This window comes from Microcaecilia unicolor, chromosome 4 (assembly GCF_901765095.1).
Source record: "Microcaecilia unicolor chromosome 4, aMicUni1.1, whole genome shotgun sequence".
NCBI classification, from domain to species: Eukaryota; Metazoa; Chordata; class Amphibia; order Gymnophiona; family Siphonopidae; genus Microcaecilia; species Microcaecilia unicolor.
The window spans coordinates 109954751-109971126 of record NC_044034.1 but is presented as its reverse complement, the minus strand read 5'-3'; the positions used below and the strand labels follow the sequence as shown (position 1 = coordinate 109971126).

The window sequence follows — 16376 nt, the reverse complement described above, 5'->3', positions numbered from 1 at the left end:
AGTATGATGTTCAAACCAGAAAAAAAAAAACAACAATTGCATAAAGTGGAATATATGGAGAGTTACTTCCGAACACTTATTCTGATTAAGGAATGGTTAAGGAAAGGTGAAATTAAACCTAAGAAGAGTTTGATAGTTGCAGCCTAGGACAGTGGACTGTGGGACAACATGGGTTCACAGCAAGCACAGAAGACAATGTTAAACAGCACTGCAAACAGTTAACACCTCTTTTGCTGTTTCTGACATACTTTTTGGTAGAAAGCTATTACAAACTATAAATACAGTGCCAGAAACTCATTAGGATCAAAACTCTTAAGGTAAGGAAGAGTTGGAACTCACATGGGTCATTTTAATTCCAGCCAATAAAAAACTTTGATACAAAAAAGAAGAACCAAACAAAAGAACGGCTTTGTAAATGATTCACCTGTTTAATGCACATGTTTTAAAGATTCCCATAACAAATTAAACTCCCTAATCTTTTATTTGGCCTGTTTGTCTTGAATAGACTATAAACTCTGTGAAGCAAGGATTCTCTTACATATTTGTGTATACATCTGGTAGCACTATAGAAATAAGTAATATTAGTAGTTAATAGAGATATAAGGGCCAAGCAAACATTCTGTACTAAATATGGAAAGAAAGAACATAATAAAAAAAGAAAAAATGCATTCCAAGGCTAAGAACTGTGGCAGAAAAATAGATGTAGATTTATTTATTTTTATTTTATTGCATTTGTATCCCACATTTTCCCACCTTTTTGCGGGCTCAGTGTGCCTTACAATACATTATGAATGGTGGAAATACAATTTGTTACAACTCGGTTATGGATTACATTGTGAAGAGTTATACGAGACAAAATCAAAGTATCGTTAAGGAATATAACAATGGAAAAGAACCGTGAAACATTGGAAGGAGACAACGGGAAGCTAAAAGGGCAATTTATAATAACAAGAAGACATATGGTATACATTTTTCTGTGAGTAAGGTATGAGTGAGGTGAGATTACGGGGGATGAGAGTTCAGAAGTGGATGTATTGATGCATTACTGAATAGTGAGTGTGGACTTTATGTGTTTTGGTTCTTTCCGTAAATTTTCTCAAAAAGATGGGTCTTCAATAGTTTGCGGAAGGTGGCTTGCTCATAGATCGTTTTCAGGTTGCGTGGCAGTGTATTCCAGAACTGCGTGCTCATGTAAGAAAAGGTTGACGCTTGCAGCGTCTTGTATTTCAAGCCCTTGCAATTAGGGAAGTGGAGGTTGAGGAAAGTTCGGGATGATCTTTTAGCGTTTCTGGGTGGTAAGTCTATTAGCTCAGACATGTAGGCTGGAGCTTCACCGTGAATGATTTTGTGGACTAATGTGCATACTTTAAAAGTAATGCGTTCCTTGAGTGGAAGCCAGTGTAGCTTCTCTCGTAAGGGTTTTGCACTTTCATATTTTGGTTTTCAAAAGATTTCTGGGCTGTTTGAAGTTTCCTCAGTATTTGCTCTTTGCAACCTGCGTATAGTGAGTTGCAGTAGTCCAGATGGCTGAGTACGAGGGATTGCACTAGGCTGCGAAAGACAGATCTTGGGAAGAATGGTCTTATTCTTTTCAGTTTCCACATGCAGTAGAACCATCTTTTTGGTTGTGTTGTTTGCATGGGTTTCGAGTGTTAGGTGGCGGTCGATAGTGACTCCAAGGATTTTTAGCGTTTCTGAGATTGGAAGGTTTAGTTTTGGCGTGTTTATAGTGGTAAATTCATTTGTGTTGTATTGGGAGGTGAGGATCAGGCATTGAGTTTTTTCTGCATTTAGTTTCAAACGAAATGCATCTGCCCAGGTGTTCATGATGTGTAGACTTTGGTTGATTTCATTGAAGATTTCTTTGATGTCTTGTTTGAAAGGGATGTATATTGTTACATCATCGGCGTATATATATGGGTTGAGGTTATGGTTTGATAGGAGTTTTGCCAAGGTGATCATCATTAGGTTGAAAATGGTTGGTGAGAGGGGTGATCCTTGTGGTACTCCACATTCAGGTGTCCATGCAGTAGACGTGGTTGAATTTGATGTGACTTGATATGAACGCTGGGTTAGGAACCCCTTGAACCAGTTTAGGACATTTCCTCCAATGCCAAAATATTCAAGTATGTGTAATAGGATTCCAGGGTCAACCATATCGAAGGCACTTGATATGTCAAATTGCAGGAGGAGTATATTGTTGCCGGTTGCAATCGTTTGTTTAAATTTAGTTATAAGGGTAATTAATACTGTTTCTGTGCTGTGATTCGACCGGAATCCTGATTGGGCATCATGCAGTATTGAGTGTTTGTTTAGATAGTTTGTGAGTTGTTTAGTTACCATTCCTTCGGTTATTTTGGTTATTAGTGGTATGGATGCTACTGGTCTGTAATTGGTTATTTCGCTTGTGCTTTTCTTTGTATCTTTGGGTATTGGGGTGAGTAAAACTTTTCCTTTTTCTTTTGGGAAAAGTCCGTTTTGTAGCATGAAGTTTACGTGGTTCGTTAGGTCTGTTATGAATTGTTGAGGAGCAGATTTCATGAGGTTGTTTGGGCATATGTCTAGTTTGCAGTGGGATTTGGCAAATCTTTTAAGTGTTAGGTTGTACTGACCTGTTTAATTCTTAAGTACATCATCAATGTACTACATATTCTCCGAGGATAAGCAGGCTGCTTGTTCTCACTGATGGGTGACGTCCACGGCAGCCCCTCCAATCGGAACACTTTCTAGCAAAGTCCTTTGCTAGCCCTCGCGCGCCGATGCGCACCGCGCATGCGCGGCCGTCTTCCCGCCCGAACCGGCTCGTGCCGGCCAGTCTTCTTTTGTCCGCGCTCGGTACGGTCGTGTTTCGCCGTTTGTGCCCCAAAGTTGAACTCGCGCGTCGTTTATCGACTTCGTTCTAAAAAAAAAAAAAAAAAGGTGTCAGAAGGAGACCTTTATGGTTTTCTCCCTTCCCGTACTTCTAGTTTTGCCCCGGTAAGTTTTCTTTCGTCGTCGGGGTAGGCCCTATTTAGGCCTCGGTCGAAGTTTTTTCTTCCCTTATTTTTGTGGTGCCATTTTCGCCATTTCGAGTTTTGATCTCACCGGCGCGATTTTTCCGCCCATGACATCGAAGTCTTCCAGTGGCTTCAAGAAGTGCACCCAGTGCGCCCGGGTAATCTCGCTCACTGACAGGCACGTGTCGTGTCTTCAGTGTCTGGGGGCTGGGCACCGCCCTCAGGCCTGTAGTCTGTGTTCTCTTTTGCAAAAGCGGACTCAGGTAGCGAGATTAGCCCAGTGGAACGTTTCGTTCTCGGGCTCTTCGTTGGCATCGGCACCGGGAGTATCGACTGCTTTGACGTCGTCGGCACCTGGACCTTCATCTTCGCCCCCGATTGCATCGAGTGCATCGAGGCATCGGCCCTCAGCATCGGGGCGACATCGGAAGGCTGCATCGGCGTCGGTGGTATCGAGACCTCCTCGTCTGCTGATGTCGTCGGACGGTGGTGCTTCGTCTGGAGTGCAGGTGAGGGCTGTCCATTCCCCTGCTGGTGGCGGTGAGCCTTCGGGTGGGTCTCCCCCCACCCTGAGGGCTCCTGCGGTACAGCCCCCCCGAGATCGACCTCCTTCGGCCTCGGCCCCGAGGAAGAGATGGCTGGATTCTACGTCCTCCTCGACGGTGCCGGGAAGCTCCAGTGACATGATTCGTCCCAACCAAATAGTCCGGCAAGGATACACCCTCAATTTGGCCTCAAAACCTCCAAATTGTCCACCGGGAGCTCAGTCTTACAGCTTCCAACACAAGCAGGTACTTGCAGAGGAACTCTCCGCCCTTCTCAGCGCCAATGCGGTCGAGCCCGTGCCATCCGGGCAAGAAGGGCTGGGATTCTATTCCAGGTACTTCCTTGAGGAAAAGAAAACAGGGGGGATGCATCCCATCCTAGACCTAAGGGCCCTGAACAAATATCTGGTCAAAGAAAAGTTCAGGATGCTTTCCGTGGGCACCCTTCTCCCCATGATTCAGGAAAACGACTGGCTATGCTCTCTGGACTTGAAGGACGCCTACACGCACATCCCGATACTGCCAGCTCACAGACAGTATCTGCGATTTCAGCTGGGCACACGTCACTTCCAGTACTGTGTGCTACCCTTTGGGCTCGCCTCTGCGCCCAGAGTGTTCACCAAGTGCTTGGCTGTAGTAGCAGCGGCACTTCGCAGACTGGGGGTCCACGTGTTCCCATATCTCGACGATTGGCTGGTGAAGAACACATCCAAGGCAGGAGCCCTGCAGTCTATGCAGATGACTATTCGCCTCCTGGAGCTACTGGGGTTTGTGATAAATTATCCCAAGTCCCACCTTCTCCCAGTGCAGAAACTCGAATTCATAGGAGCTCTGCTGGATTCTCGGACGGCTCGCGCCTATCTCCCAGAGACGAGAGCCAACAACTTGTCCCTCGTCTCGCGGGTGCGGGCGTCCCAGCAGATCACAGCTCGGCAGATGTTGAGATTGCTGGGCCACATGGCCTCCACAGTTCATGTGACTCCCATGGCCCGCCTTCACATGAGATCTGCTCAATGGGCCCTAGCTTCCCAGTGGTTTCAGGCTGCTGGGGATCTTATAGACGTGATCCACCTGTCCACGAGTTTTCTCAAATCCCTGTATTGGTGGACGATTTGGTCCAATTTGACTCTGGGACGTCCTTTCCAAATTCCTCTGCCACAAAAAGTGCTGACTACGGATGCGTCTCTCCTGGGGTGGGGAGCTCATGTCGATGGGCTTCACACCCAAGGAAGCTGGTCCCTCCAGGAACGCGATCTGCAGATCAATCTTCTGGAGTTGCGAGCGGTCTGGAACGCTCTGAAGGCTTTCAGAGATCGGCTGTCCCACCAAATTATCCAAATTCAGACAGACAACCAGGTTGCCATGTATTACATCAACAAGCAGGGGGGCACCGGATCTCGCCCCCTGTGTCAGGAAGCCGTCAGCATGTGGCTCTGGGCTCGCCGTCACGGCATGGTGCTCCAAGCCACATATCTGGCGGGCATAAACAACAGTCTGGCCGACAGGTTGAGCAGGATTATGCAACCTCACGAGTGGTCGCTCAGTTCCCGTGTAGTGCGACAGATCTTCCAGGTGTGGGGCACCACCTTGGTAGATCTCTTCGCATCTCGAGCCAACCACAAAGTCCCTCAGTTCTGTTCCAGGCTTCAGGCCCACGGCAGACTGGCATCGGATGCCTTCCTCCTGGACTGGGGGGAGGGTCTGCTGTATGCTTATCCTCCCATACCTCTGGTGGGGAAGACTTTGTTGAAACTCAAGCAAGACCGATGCACCATGATTCTGATTGCTCCTTTTTGGCCGCGTCAGATCTGGTTCCCTCTTCTTCTGGAGTTGTCCTCCGAAGAATCGTGGAGATTGGCGTGTTTTCCGACCCTCATCACACAGGACGAAGGGGCGCTTCTGCATCCCAACCTCCGGTCCCTGGCTCTCACGGCCTGGATGTTGAGAGCGTAGACTTTGCCTCTTTGGGTCTGTCAGAGGGTGTCTCCCGCATCTTGCTTGCTTCCAGGAAAGATTCCACTAAGAGGAGTTACTTCTTTCTATGGAGGAGGTTTGCCGTCTGGTGTGACAGCAAGGCCCTAGATCCTCGCTCTTGTCCTACACAGACCCTGCTTGAATACCTTCTGCACTTGTCTGAGTCTGGTCTTAAGACCAACTCTGTAAGGGTTCACCTTAGTGCAATCAGTGCATACCATTACCGTGTGGAAGGTAAGCCGATCTCAGGACAGCCTTTAGTTGTTCGCTTCATGAGAGGTTTGCTTTTGTCAAAGCCCCCTGTCAAGCCTCCTACAGTGTCATGGGATCTCAATGTCGTTCTCACCCAGCTGATGAAACCTCCTTTTGAGCCACTGAATTCCTGCCATCTGAAGTACTTGACCTGGAAGGTCATTTTCTTGGTGGCAGTTACTTCAGCTCGTAGAGTCAGTGAGCTTCAGGCCGTGGTAGCCCAGGCCCCTTACACCAAATTCCATCATAACAGAGTAGTCCTCCGCACTCACCCTAAGTTCTTGCCAAAGGTTGTGTCGGAGTTCCATCTGAACCAGTCAATTGTCTTGCCAACATTCTTTCCCCGTCCTCATTCCTGCCCTGCTGAACGTCAGCTGCACACATTGGACTGCAAAAGAGCATTGGCCTTCTATCTGGAGCGGACACAGCCCAACAGACAGTCCGCCCAATTGTTTGTTTCTTTTGATCCCAACAGGAGGGGAGTGGCTGTAGGGAAACGCACCATATCCAATTGGCTAGCAGATTGCATTTCCTTCACTTACGCCCAGGCTGGGCTGGCTCTTGAGGATCATGTCACGGCTCATAATGTTAGAGCCATGGCAGCGTTGGTAGCCCACTTGAAGTCAGCCACTATTGAAGAGATTTGCAAAGCTGCGACGTGGTCATCTGTCCACACATTCACATCTCATTACTGCCTGCAGCAGGATACCCGATGCGACAGTCGGTTCGGGCAGTCAGTGCTTCAGAATCTGTTCGGGGTTTAGAATCCAACTCCACCCCCCTAGGCCCATGTTTGTTCTGTTCCAGGCTGCACTCTGTTAGTTGGTAAATTTTTTAGGTCAATCTCAGTTATGTCCTCGCCGTTGCGAGGCCCAATTGACCATGGTTGTTGTTTTGAGTGAGCCTGGGGGCTAGGGATACCCCATCAGTGAGAACAAGCAGCCTGCTTGTCCTCGGAGAAAGTAATGCTACATACCTGTAGAAGGTATTCTCCGAGGACAGCAGGCTGATTGTTCTCACAAACCCGCCCGACTCCCCTTTGGAGTTGTGTCTTCCCTTCTCTTTGTCTTGCTACATATGAGACTGGCCGGCACGAGCCGGTTCGGGCGGGAAGACGGCCGCGCATGCGCGGTGCGCATCGGCGCGCGAGGGCTAACAAAGGACTTTGCTAGAAAGTGTTCCGATTGGAGGGGCTGCCGTGGACGTCACCCATCAGTGAGAACAATCAGCCTGCTGTCCTCGGAGAATACCTTCTACATGTATGTAGCATTCGCTTTACATCCTATGAAATCCAGAAGAATGTACAATACAAGGACAAAGCTGAACATTAGTAGTAAATTGGAGGGAGAGGGATTTTGCTTAACATACCTTCTTAGGAGTGAGGTTTATTACAATCATGGTTTGTGTGAAATTTAATTCATAAGTAATTTTGTAAAGGAATTTTTCTCATACTTTTGGTTGTGGATTTCTGCTTCTATCACTTAATTGTTAAATAAACAAAAACATAGCTAGTAGGAGAGACACTACTAGCAAATATCCTGAATCAAATGTATAAGGAAAATCCCTTACATGTCTTTGGGGCACTGTCTCCAAATGTTCAAATGTTTTACAGATAACATGATTTTAATGAATATCACTTCTCAGCGGGGGCACGCAAAATATTTTTCTAGGTTTCTTCTTTTTTTGTTGTTTTTTTTGCTTGAAAATAGGGGAAATTCCCATCATTTTAGCTTATATTACACTAGTAAAAGAGGCCCGTTTCTGATAGAAATGAAACGGGCGCTAGCAAGGTTCCATTCCTCCCTCCCTCCCTCCCTCCAAGTTCCAGGACCCCATCCCCCTACCCTTCGAGTTCCAGGACCCCCCTCCCCTTCGAGTTCCAGGACCCCCACTCCCTCCTCGTTCCATGCCCCCCCTCTCATCCGAGTTCCAGACCCCCTGCGCCTCCCTTCCTCCCTCTCTCTCTCTCCCCTCCAAGTGCTAGCACGACCTGTCCTCCTGCCCCTTGCCTTCCTAAGTGCCGGGTATAATTTAAAACTGGTTACAGACCCCCGCACCTCTCTCCCTCCCTCTCTCTCTCTCTGTGGCAGCCCGACCTACGTAGGCCGCTCCCTCCCCCTCTCCTCCCCCCCCCCCCGCGAGTTCCATGCCCCCTGTCTTCGGAGTTCCACACCGCCGCGCCTCCCTCCCTTTGTTAGTGGCAGCCCGACCTACGTTGGTCGCCCTGTTCTCGCACTCCTGTGCCTGCCCCCTCACCTTCCTGCGTGCCGGCTGTAATTTAAAAGTTCTTACCTCCGTGTACGCCAGCAGCAGTGAAAGTACAGCACGCACAGTGCTTCAGCAAGCCTTTTCTTCTCTCTGAGCTCTGCCTCTGGTCCCGCCCTCATTTCCTGGTTTGTATATTAATGCCTTTCATGTACTTAAAAGTCTGCATATCTCCTCTCTCTCTCGTATATATATATATATATATATATATATATATATATTGTAACCAGGTACCTTTCTTGTGCAGCCAAGGATAGAACAATCTCCTCCAGCCACAGGCCCCCGGTACAATGAAGAAATAGATGTCCACCAGTAACTTCAATCTTAAGGACTTTTATTCCATGTAGGTTTCTGGTACACAGTTCCAACCGGAGCATAGCACATACCAGGATTCAATACAGGCTTACAGGCTTCAGTCTGGGCTCTTTATCCAATGACAAAAAACAGTAATTCAATTCCCAAGACAAACAGTTCTTTCAGTTCATTATCATAGTTCAGTCACCAAGCAGCATTTTCTACCTTCTATCCTCTTTACATTCAGGAGAGTTCAATATTTTAGGGACTCCTTCTACCCAAGGGTTTTCCCCTGCATCAGCTTCACAGCAAATTCAATACTTTTGGAACTTCCTCTCACCCAAGGAATCTCAGCCTGCTTCAGTACTTTAGGGACCTCCCTGCCCAAGGGTTTGCTGCCTGCAACTGCTTCTCTCCTTCCGATCCTCTCTCCTGAACTGAACTTCACTCCTGGGACTCCTTCCCATCTGCCTAATCAATCCCTGGCTTCAGCTACCACCACCAATCATTCTCCTTCCCTTGGCTTCCTCACACCCAAACCAGCTGAGTTAAGCATTAGACTAATGAGACCAATGATGAGCTCCTGCACACAGGGTTTCCTAACTCTTTCCGCCTAGTGGCAGCCACTCCACACAACCTGCCAGCTTACACCCCTGTCTTCCCTGATTGCAGCTAGGAGTCCAGTCCGGGTTCTTCATCTCCCCCTCCGGCTCCTTGCCTGCACTGCTTTCTGGGACTTGTATTTCAGACTGAAACTGCCTTAACCCAACTATCCTGGAGGTGACTTTATCACAATATATATATACACTAGGAAAGAAGGCCCGTTTCTCAGAGCAATTAAACGGGCGCTAGCTTTTTTTTAGGAGGAGGGAGGGGTGACACATATGGAGAACAGTGGCGATTTTCCTGGGCCGCCCCGTTGCTCGTCGCCGTTGTAGCTGGTTTGTGCGCCGCCGCTGTTAGCGTTGTCGTAGCTCTGTGTGGGTGGTGATTTTCCTGGGCCGCCCTCGACGTCGTCGCGTTTTGACGCGAGGGCGGAGCACAGGTACAGTAATAAAACTCACCCTAAACGTTTGCTCCGCCCTCGATGTCATGATGTTTGACGCGAGGGCGGGGCCGGTGGCTTCACCACCACGAACCTTCGAACCTGAAGGAACTGAAGTCAGTGGCTTGGCTTCACTGACGTCAGTGTCCTCAGAACGTTGAGGGTGAGTTTATATATATATATATATATATATATATATATATTCAGATCTTCTATTTGGTGCAAACTGTGTACCATTTTTGTTGCCTTCCTCTGAATTGTCTCAAGTCTTTTAATCTTCTTGCAGAGAGATGGCCTCCAAAACTGGCTTGTACGGGGAATCAACACCTCCTTTCCGCTGCTTTTGCTTCTCTCTATGCATTATAAAATTCTTCTTCCTGCAGCCACCGCCTTGTCACATTGTTTCACTGCCATTAGATCCTCAGACGCTATCAACCCACGGCCTTTTTCCTGATCCATGTATGTCAGCCTCTTGCCCTCTAGCACATAGTGGTCTTTTGCATCAATGTGCAATTCTTCATATTCAATTTTAATTGCTAAATATTAGACTATCCAGGTTATTTTCGAAAGAGAAGGCCGGCCATCTTCTGACACAAATCGGGAGATGGCCGGCCATCTCTCAAGGCTGGCGAAATCGGCATAATCGAAAGCCGATTTTGGCCGGCCTCAACTGCAGTCCGTCGCAGAGCTGGCCAAACTTCAAGGGGGCGTATTGGAAGGGTAGCGAAGGCGGGACAGGGACACTTGTTTTAGTTATTAAAAGAAATATTTGAAATAAAAGTAAAGAGGAAAAAAAAGATGGAATAGTCAGGCAGTGTTTATACAATGCAAATACCCCACTTTTTATTATGAAGTAACACAACTTCAGTGTACAGAGAGAAAGTGACACCCTTTTTTATAAGTCTAAACTCAGCTTTAATAATGACTAATACACCACTCCTCTTCCTAAACAATCTAAGAAAATGGGCAAGTGTATACGCAGACTGGCATAATTGCCCAAAAATAAGAACATTATAATCTTTGTCATGTTTTGGTACTCTCAAGAAAGCAGGGACCTTATTTTTTTACCAAATGAGCATTAATGCGATTTTAAAGTAGTACCACAGGTATTTTTATTGGAAGGCCTTACCGATAATAGAGCATAGAGAATAGATGAGATCTATTGTAAATCTCTTGCCCTATGACTACCTGCATCTGTGTATCTATTGATAAAACGTAGGTAAATTTAAGACCAAAACTAGTAGGTTAAAAACCTGATAGTTTAAAAAGCTGCACAAAGGGGCATGCCTGCATCGGCACGACCTAGGGCCACATGCATCTTACAGGGTGACAGGTCACAGATTACTGTTACCAGGGGATCATTGTTCACCATTATAGAGTAGAGATTAAAAGTAAAATATAATTTCTATTCTTCTATCACCTTCTCCCACTACTCCAACCAGAGTTACACCTAATCACACTGACCACCCTTCAACATCTTCAGTCCTTCTGTGACTGTTCTCTTGTGCTTGACTGCTTAAATATTTTAAATTTAAATGCTTTACTTTTTGTCTATTAGATTGTAAGCTCTTTGAGCAGGGACTGTCTTTCTTCTGTGTTTCTACAGCGCTGCGTACACTTTGTAGCGCTCTAGAAATGTTAAATAGTAGTAGTAGTAGCAGTGCTTTTTTTGTGCCGGTACGCAACGGTACGGCGTACCGGCACCTTTTTTTTTTTTTTTGCTCCCCCCGCCCCGTGACGGACGCAGTGCCAGCCCCCATTTCCGGCCGCTGCTGCTTCTCCTGTTGAGCAGCAGCGGCCGCTACACAAAGAAAAAGATTTAAAAAAAACTTCAAACCTGGCTGAAACGCGGCACCCCGGCACTGTAGACAGCCATTAGGCATTGGCTGTTGCCCCGCAGCCGCTCCGCCTCTTGCCTCTACGTCACTGCGCTCTTCCGGGGTCTTCCTCCAGGGGCAGTGACGTACAGGCAAGAGGAGGAGTGGCTGCGGGGCAACAGCCAATGCCTAATGGCTGTCTACAGTGCCGGGGTGCCGCGTTTCAGCCAGGTTACATTTTTTCTTTGTGTAGCGGCCGCTGCTGCTCAACAGGAGAAGCAGCAGCGGCCGGAAATAGGGGCTGGTGCCGCGTGCGTCGCGACTTCGCGCCGTTCGCGGGAAACTTGGCAGGGAGAGGGAAACCAACAGAGGGAAGGATTGGGGAGAGAGAGAAAGAGGGAAAACAACAGAGGAAGGATTGGGGGGAGAGAGAAAGAGGGAAAACAACAGAGGAAGGATTGGGGGAGAGAGAGAGAACGAGGGAAACCAACAGAGGAAGGATTGGGGAGAGAGAGAAAGAGGGAAACCAACAGAGGAAAGGATTGGGGAGAGAGAAAGAGGGAAAACAACAGAGGGAAGGATTGGGGAGAGACAGAAAGAGGGAAACCAACAGAGGGAAGGATTGGGGAGAAAGAGAAAGAGGGAAAACAACAGATGGAAGGATGGGGAGAGAGGGAAAAACAGATGGAAGGATGGGGAGAGAGAGGGAAAAACAGATGGAAGGATTGGGGAGAGAGAAAGAGGGAAAACAACAGAGGGAAAGATTGGGGAGAGGGGAAAAACAGATGGAAGGATGGGGAGAGAGAGGGAAAAACAGATGGAAGGATTGGGGAGAGAGAAAGAGGGAAAACAACAGAGGGAAGGATTGGGGAGAGAGAGAAAGAGGGAAAACAACAGAGGAAGGATTGGGGGGAGAGAGAGAAAGAGGGAAACCAACAGAGGAAGGATTGGGGAGAGAGAGAAAGAGGGAAACCAACAGAGGAAAGGATTGGGGAGAGAGAAAGAGGGAAAACAACAGAAGGAAGGATTGGGGAGAGAGAGAAAGAGGGAAAACAACAGAGGGAAGCATTGGCGAGCGAGAGAAAGAGGGAAAACAACAGAGGGAAGGATTGGGGAGAGAGAGAGAGGGAAACCAACAGAGGAAGGATTGGGGAGAGAGAGAAAGAGGGAAACCAACAGAGGAAGGATTGGGGGGAGAGAGAGAAAGAGGGAAACCAACAGAGGAAGGATTGGGGAGAGAGAGAAAGAGGGAAACCAACAGAGGAAAGGATTGGGGAGAGAGAGAAAGAGGGAAAACAACAGAGGGAAGGATTGGGGAGAGAGAAAGAGGGAAAACAACAGAGGGAAGGATTGGGGAGAGAGAGGGAAAACAACAGAGGGAAGGATGGGGAGAGAGGGAAAAACAGATGGAAGGATGGGGAGAGAGAGGGAAAAACAGATGGAAGGATTGGGGAGAGAGAAAGAGGGAAAACAACAGAGGGAAGGATTGGGGAGAGAGAGAAAGGGAAAACAACAGAGGTAAGGATTGGGGAGAGGGGAAAAACAGATGGAAGGATGGGGAGAGAGAGGGAAAAACACAGATGGAAGGATTGGGGAGAGAGGGAAAAACAGATGGAAAGATGGGGAAAGAGAGAGGGAAAACAGATGGAAGGATGGGGAGAGAGAGGGGGGAAAACAGATGGAAGGATGGGGAGAGAGAGAGAGGGAAAAACAGATGGAAGGATGGGGAGAGAGAGAGGGAAAACGGAAGGCTAGGGAGAGAAAGAGGGAAGACGCTGATGGAAGAATGCAGAAAGAAATAGGGGAGACACTGGAAGGATGGGGAGAGAAAGCAGAGCTGCTGGATGGAAAAGGGGAATAGAGAAAGACTGGAGAATAAGAGGAAGAGGCATGGGGAGAACAAGGGTGAGGAAAAGATGAAAAGCCACGGGTAGATGAAGGAAATTAAAGAATGGATAGTAAGAATGAATTAAATCTGGACAGAGAGAGAGCCTGAAAATTATTGAAGAAAGCAAAGAAAAAGGAGACAAAAAATGACAAATGGCACAGAAGAGTTAAGCGAAAACAAAGGAAAGGAGAATCACAGTCTGGGACCAATATGGAAAGAAAAACAGTCACCAGACAACAAAGGTAGAAAAAAATCATTTTATTTTCATTTTAGTGTTTGTAATATGTCCAATTTGAGAATTTACATTGGCTGTCTTATTTTGCACTGGGTATACTACTACTACTACTTAGCAAATCACGTTATTTTTTTCTCCTATAGTACTGTAATATTTTCAATGACGTCTGTTTATATGCGCCATGGCTGGTATAGGGGGTGTGGTTAATGTGGGTGTGGCTGTCATAGGGGTGGAGCCATATGTGGTGACCCCGCCCATAATGAGTACCGGCACCTTTTTTTCTACAAAAAAAGCACTGAGTAGTAGTACTTAAAAGCTTTTCTCTGCAGAATGTTAAAATTGTTAATAGTAAAAAGAAAGAGACCAGTGTTGGTTTTCAAAAAGGTGGCTGAAAAAGTGAGGACAGATGGTACAAGGGCTCTCAAAGAAAAAAACAAAACCTAATAAATGAAATTAAATATATCTTGAAAAAAAAAAGCTGAGGTGTAAGCAGTTGAGAGAGTTAACCAAGGAAGCTAAGTTATGCAAGGTAGCAATAAACCCTTGGAAATGGATGAGTCTTGTATAGTTTTTTTGTTGTTGTTTTTGGGACTATAAAAATAAAATGGTAAAGCCTACCTTCACATATCTGACCTGTTTCCGGAAACGTGTTCAAAATTTTCTTTTACTTTTCTAACTCTTTTGTTAAAATTTTATAAAGCAAACTACTAGAAAACACTGTAAATAAATCTACTTTTTGAAATTAAACACTGAAACAATACATTTCAAAGGTTGAAAAAAAAACCTGTTCCTTAAAATATTTTTTGTGATAACTTCTTGATGCTACACTAGTTTTGGGTATAATTTTATAAACTAGCCTTTTAATTGATATGAGGAGATCTTGCATTTTTCAGTTATTAATTTGTGCATTGTTTTATATGTGTTTTTTCTAGCTCAAGGATACAAAGTCTGCTGATCAGAAAACGACATTGCTTCATTTTCTGGTAGAAGTGTGTGAAAAACGATTCCCTGACCTTCTGAACTTCATTGAAGAATTGCAGCATATAGACAGAGCTAGTAAAGGTTTGTATTTACTGTACAAAATTTGCCTAGTTACGTCTAAGGCTTAGCTAATGATTTGCTGTTGCCATCATTGTTGTGGAAATACTTTCAAGAAATGAACTTCACTGTTTTATGGAATTGTGACTGAAGTGATAATTTTGCATTGGAAACTTTGGTTCAGTGGTTCAGTTTATTGGATATACAATAATAGTTAGTGGTTTACAGTTCTAGCACACATTAAAATATAATTCCACAGTCAAGAACAATTGTTACCTAAAAAAACACATTAGTTAAGTATAGAGTTGTAGTCAAGATTAGGTCAAAACAAAAAACACTTATTTTGTAGACAAATAGGAAGGTGGAGGGGACTGTGAAGCTGGGAGAGGGGGCCAGCCAGGGGCAGGAGCACCAGGAAAAGAGGATGAATGAGGGAGCAGAGTGATTGCTCTTTGCTGAGATCCAGGCTCACACCTTCTCTCTTCTCCCCTGCAAACTACCTGAAAGGGAGGGGCTGGAGCAAAACTCCTCTGCTGCTCTAGAATCTGAAAAGAAGTGGTGGAACTGTGTTGCAGGCGATTCTCCCAGAATTTAAGGCTTGACAAAGAGCAATTGTAAATAATAAACGCTAGGTTAATATTGGTCAGCTTAGTGATGCATCCCCTGTCCATTCCCACAGGACTGGTGAAGACTTAAAATCCTTAATGGTAATAATTCTCCTTTCCATCAGAATGGAAACCCTATCAGAAATAGGTGATTTAAATTTAGTCTTGGATTTTGTATAGGATGTCTTGAATCTTGGATCCAAGAGAAGACCATTCTATAGTTGAGGTAAAAGGCGCTCTAAGTGACTTGCCCAGAGTCACAAGGAGCTGCCACGGGAATTGAACCTAGGTTGACAGGATCAAAGCCCGTTGCACTAACCATTAGGCTACACTCACTAAACAGGAAGTACTGCGGGGCTACTGCAGCAGCCCAGTGGTATGTCCCACCCCCAGTGCACCGTCGTATCGGCGGTACAAAAATACATATTTTTTGTAGCGCCGGGGTGTACCCGGCGGTAATCGGGCAGTGCTGCGCGCTGCCTGGTTACCTTTGGTTTAGTGTGGGAGCCCTTAACCCTACCTCAGTGGGTGGTGGTAAAGGCTACCCCCGAAATAGCCACATGTGCTTTACTTGCCACGTGGCCATTTCCTGCAGAAAAGAAAGACTGCCCTTTTACCAGCTACGGTAGAAGGGGGCCTTGGCTCACGTCAAAAACGTGCCAGCGCAGGCCCCCCCTTTGCCGCAGCTTTGTAAAAGTGGCTCAACCCTCTATTGCCCTGGGTGCAAAAAAAACCAAAAAACTTAGATTGTGAGCCCTCTAGGGACAGAGAAAGTACCTGCATATTTTTACAGCGCTGCGTACATTTAGTAGTGCTATAGAAATGATTAGTAGTAGTAGTTGAGGTGCTTCAACTACAAGGGTAAGTTGACTCGTCTTCTTCAGATACACATGGTTATGTGCAGTGTTGTATAGTAACTAAGTAAATGTAACTAGTTACTGTACTTAAGTGTAAGTATTTTGTTACTTTTACTTGTAAAGAAGTACAGGATAGCATTTGCTAGTTTTACTTTTACTGAAGTAATAATTTTGCCAGGTTTTTTTAGTATTTTTACTCAGTTAAATCTGATGCTTGCAGTTAAAAGTAAAAGATGAAGGGAGATGTAAATGACTATTCCTCAGTAAGCCAAATGAAACTGGGAACAGGATTTTGCTATTGCAAACCTTGTGATGCAAACAGTGGATCATTGCATCTTAAACTTTGCTGTTCAGTGAATAATAACCTGTAAGAACAGTGTTTTTTGAACTAGTTAGTAGCCTCCAGCCAAACAAGAGTTGGCTCACTTTAAAGTAGAGATGAAGCTGGTAGCAGTTCTTGGTGAACAGACATATGTTTCTACCACAACAGACTGCACGTTGGGGTGACTGTCTACTGGACTGATGGAGTCTTTAGAGGGGAAGTCTGCTTGTCTGGCCTTAAGAC

At 46.0% G+C, this 16376-nt stretch overlaps 1 protein-coding gene across 5 annotated transcripts in view; it reads left to right on the top strand.

The window, feature by feature from the left end:
* Nucleotides 1-16376, top strand: part of DIAPH3 (diaphanous related formin 3) — a 494215-nt gene that overhangs the window by 225270 nt on the left and 252569 nt on the right. For all 5 annotated transcript variants that reach the window (XM_030200561.1, XM_030200564.1, XM_030200562.1 and 2 more), the window contains one exon: nt 14244-14373. In XM_030200561.1, the coding sequence (XP_030056421.1) occupies nt 14244-14373 (130 nt within the window). The remainder of the gene's footprint in view (nt 1-14243; nt 14374-16376) is intronic.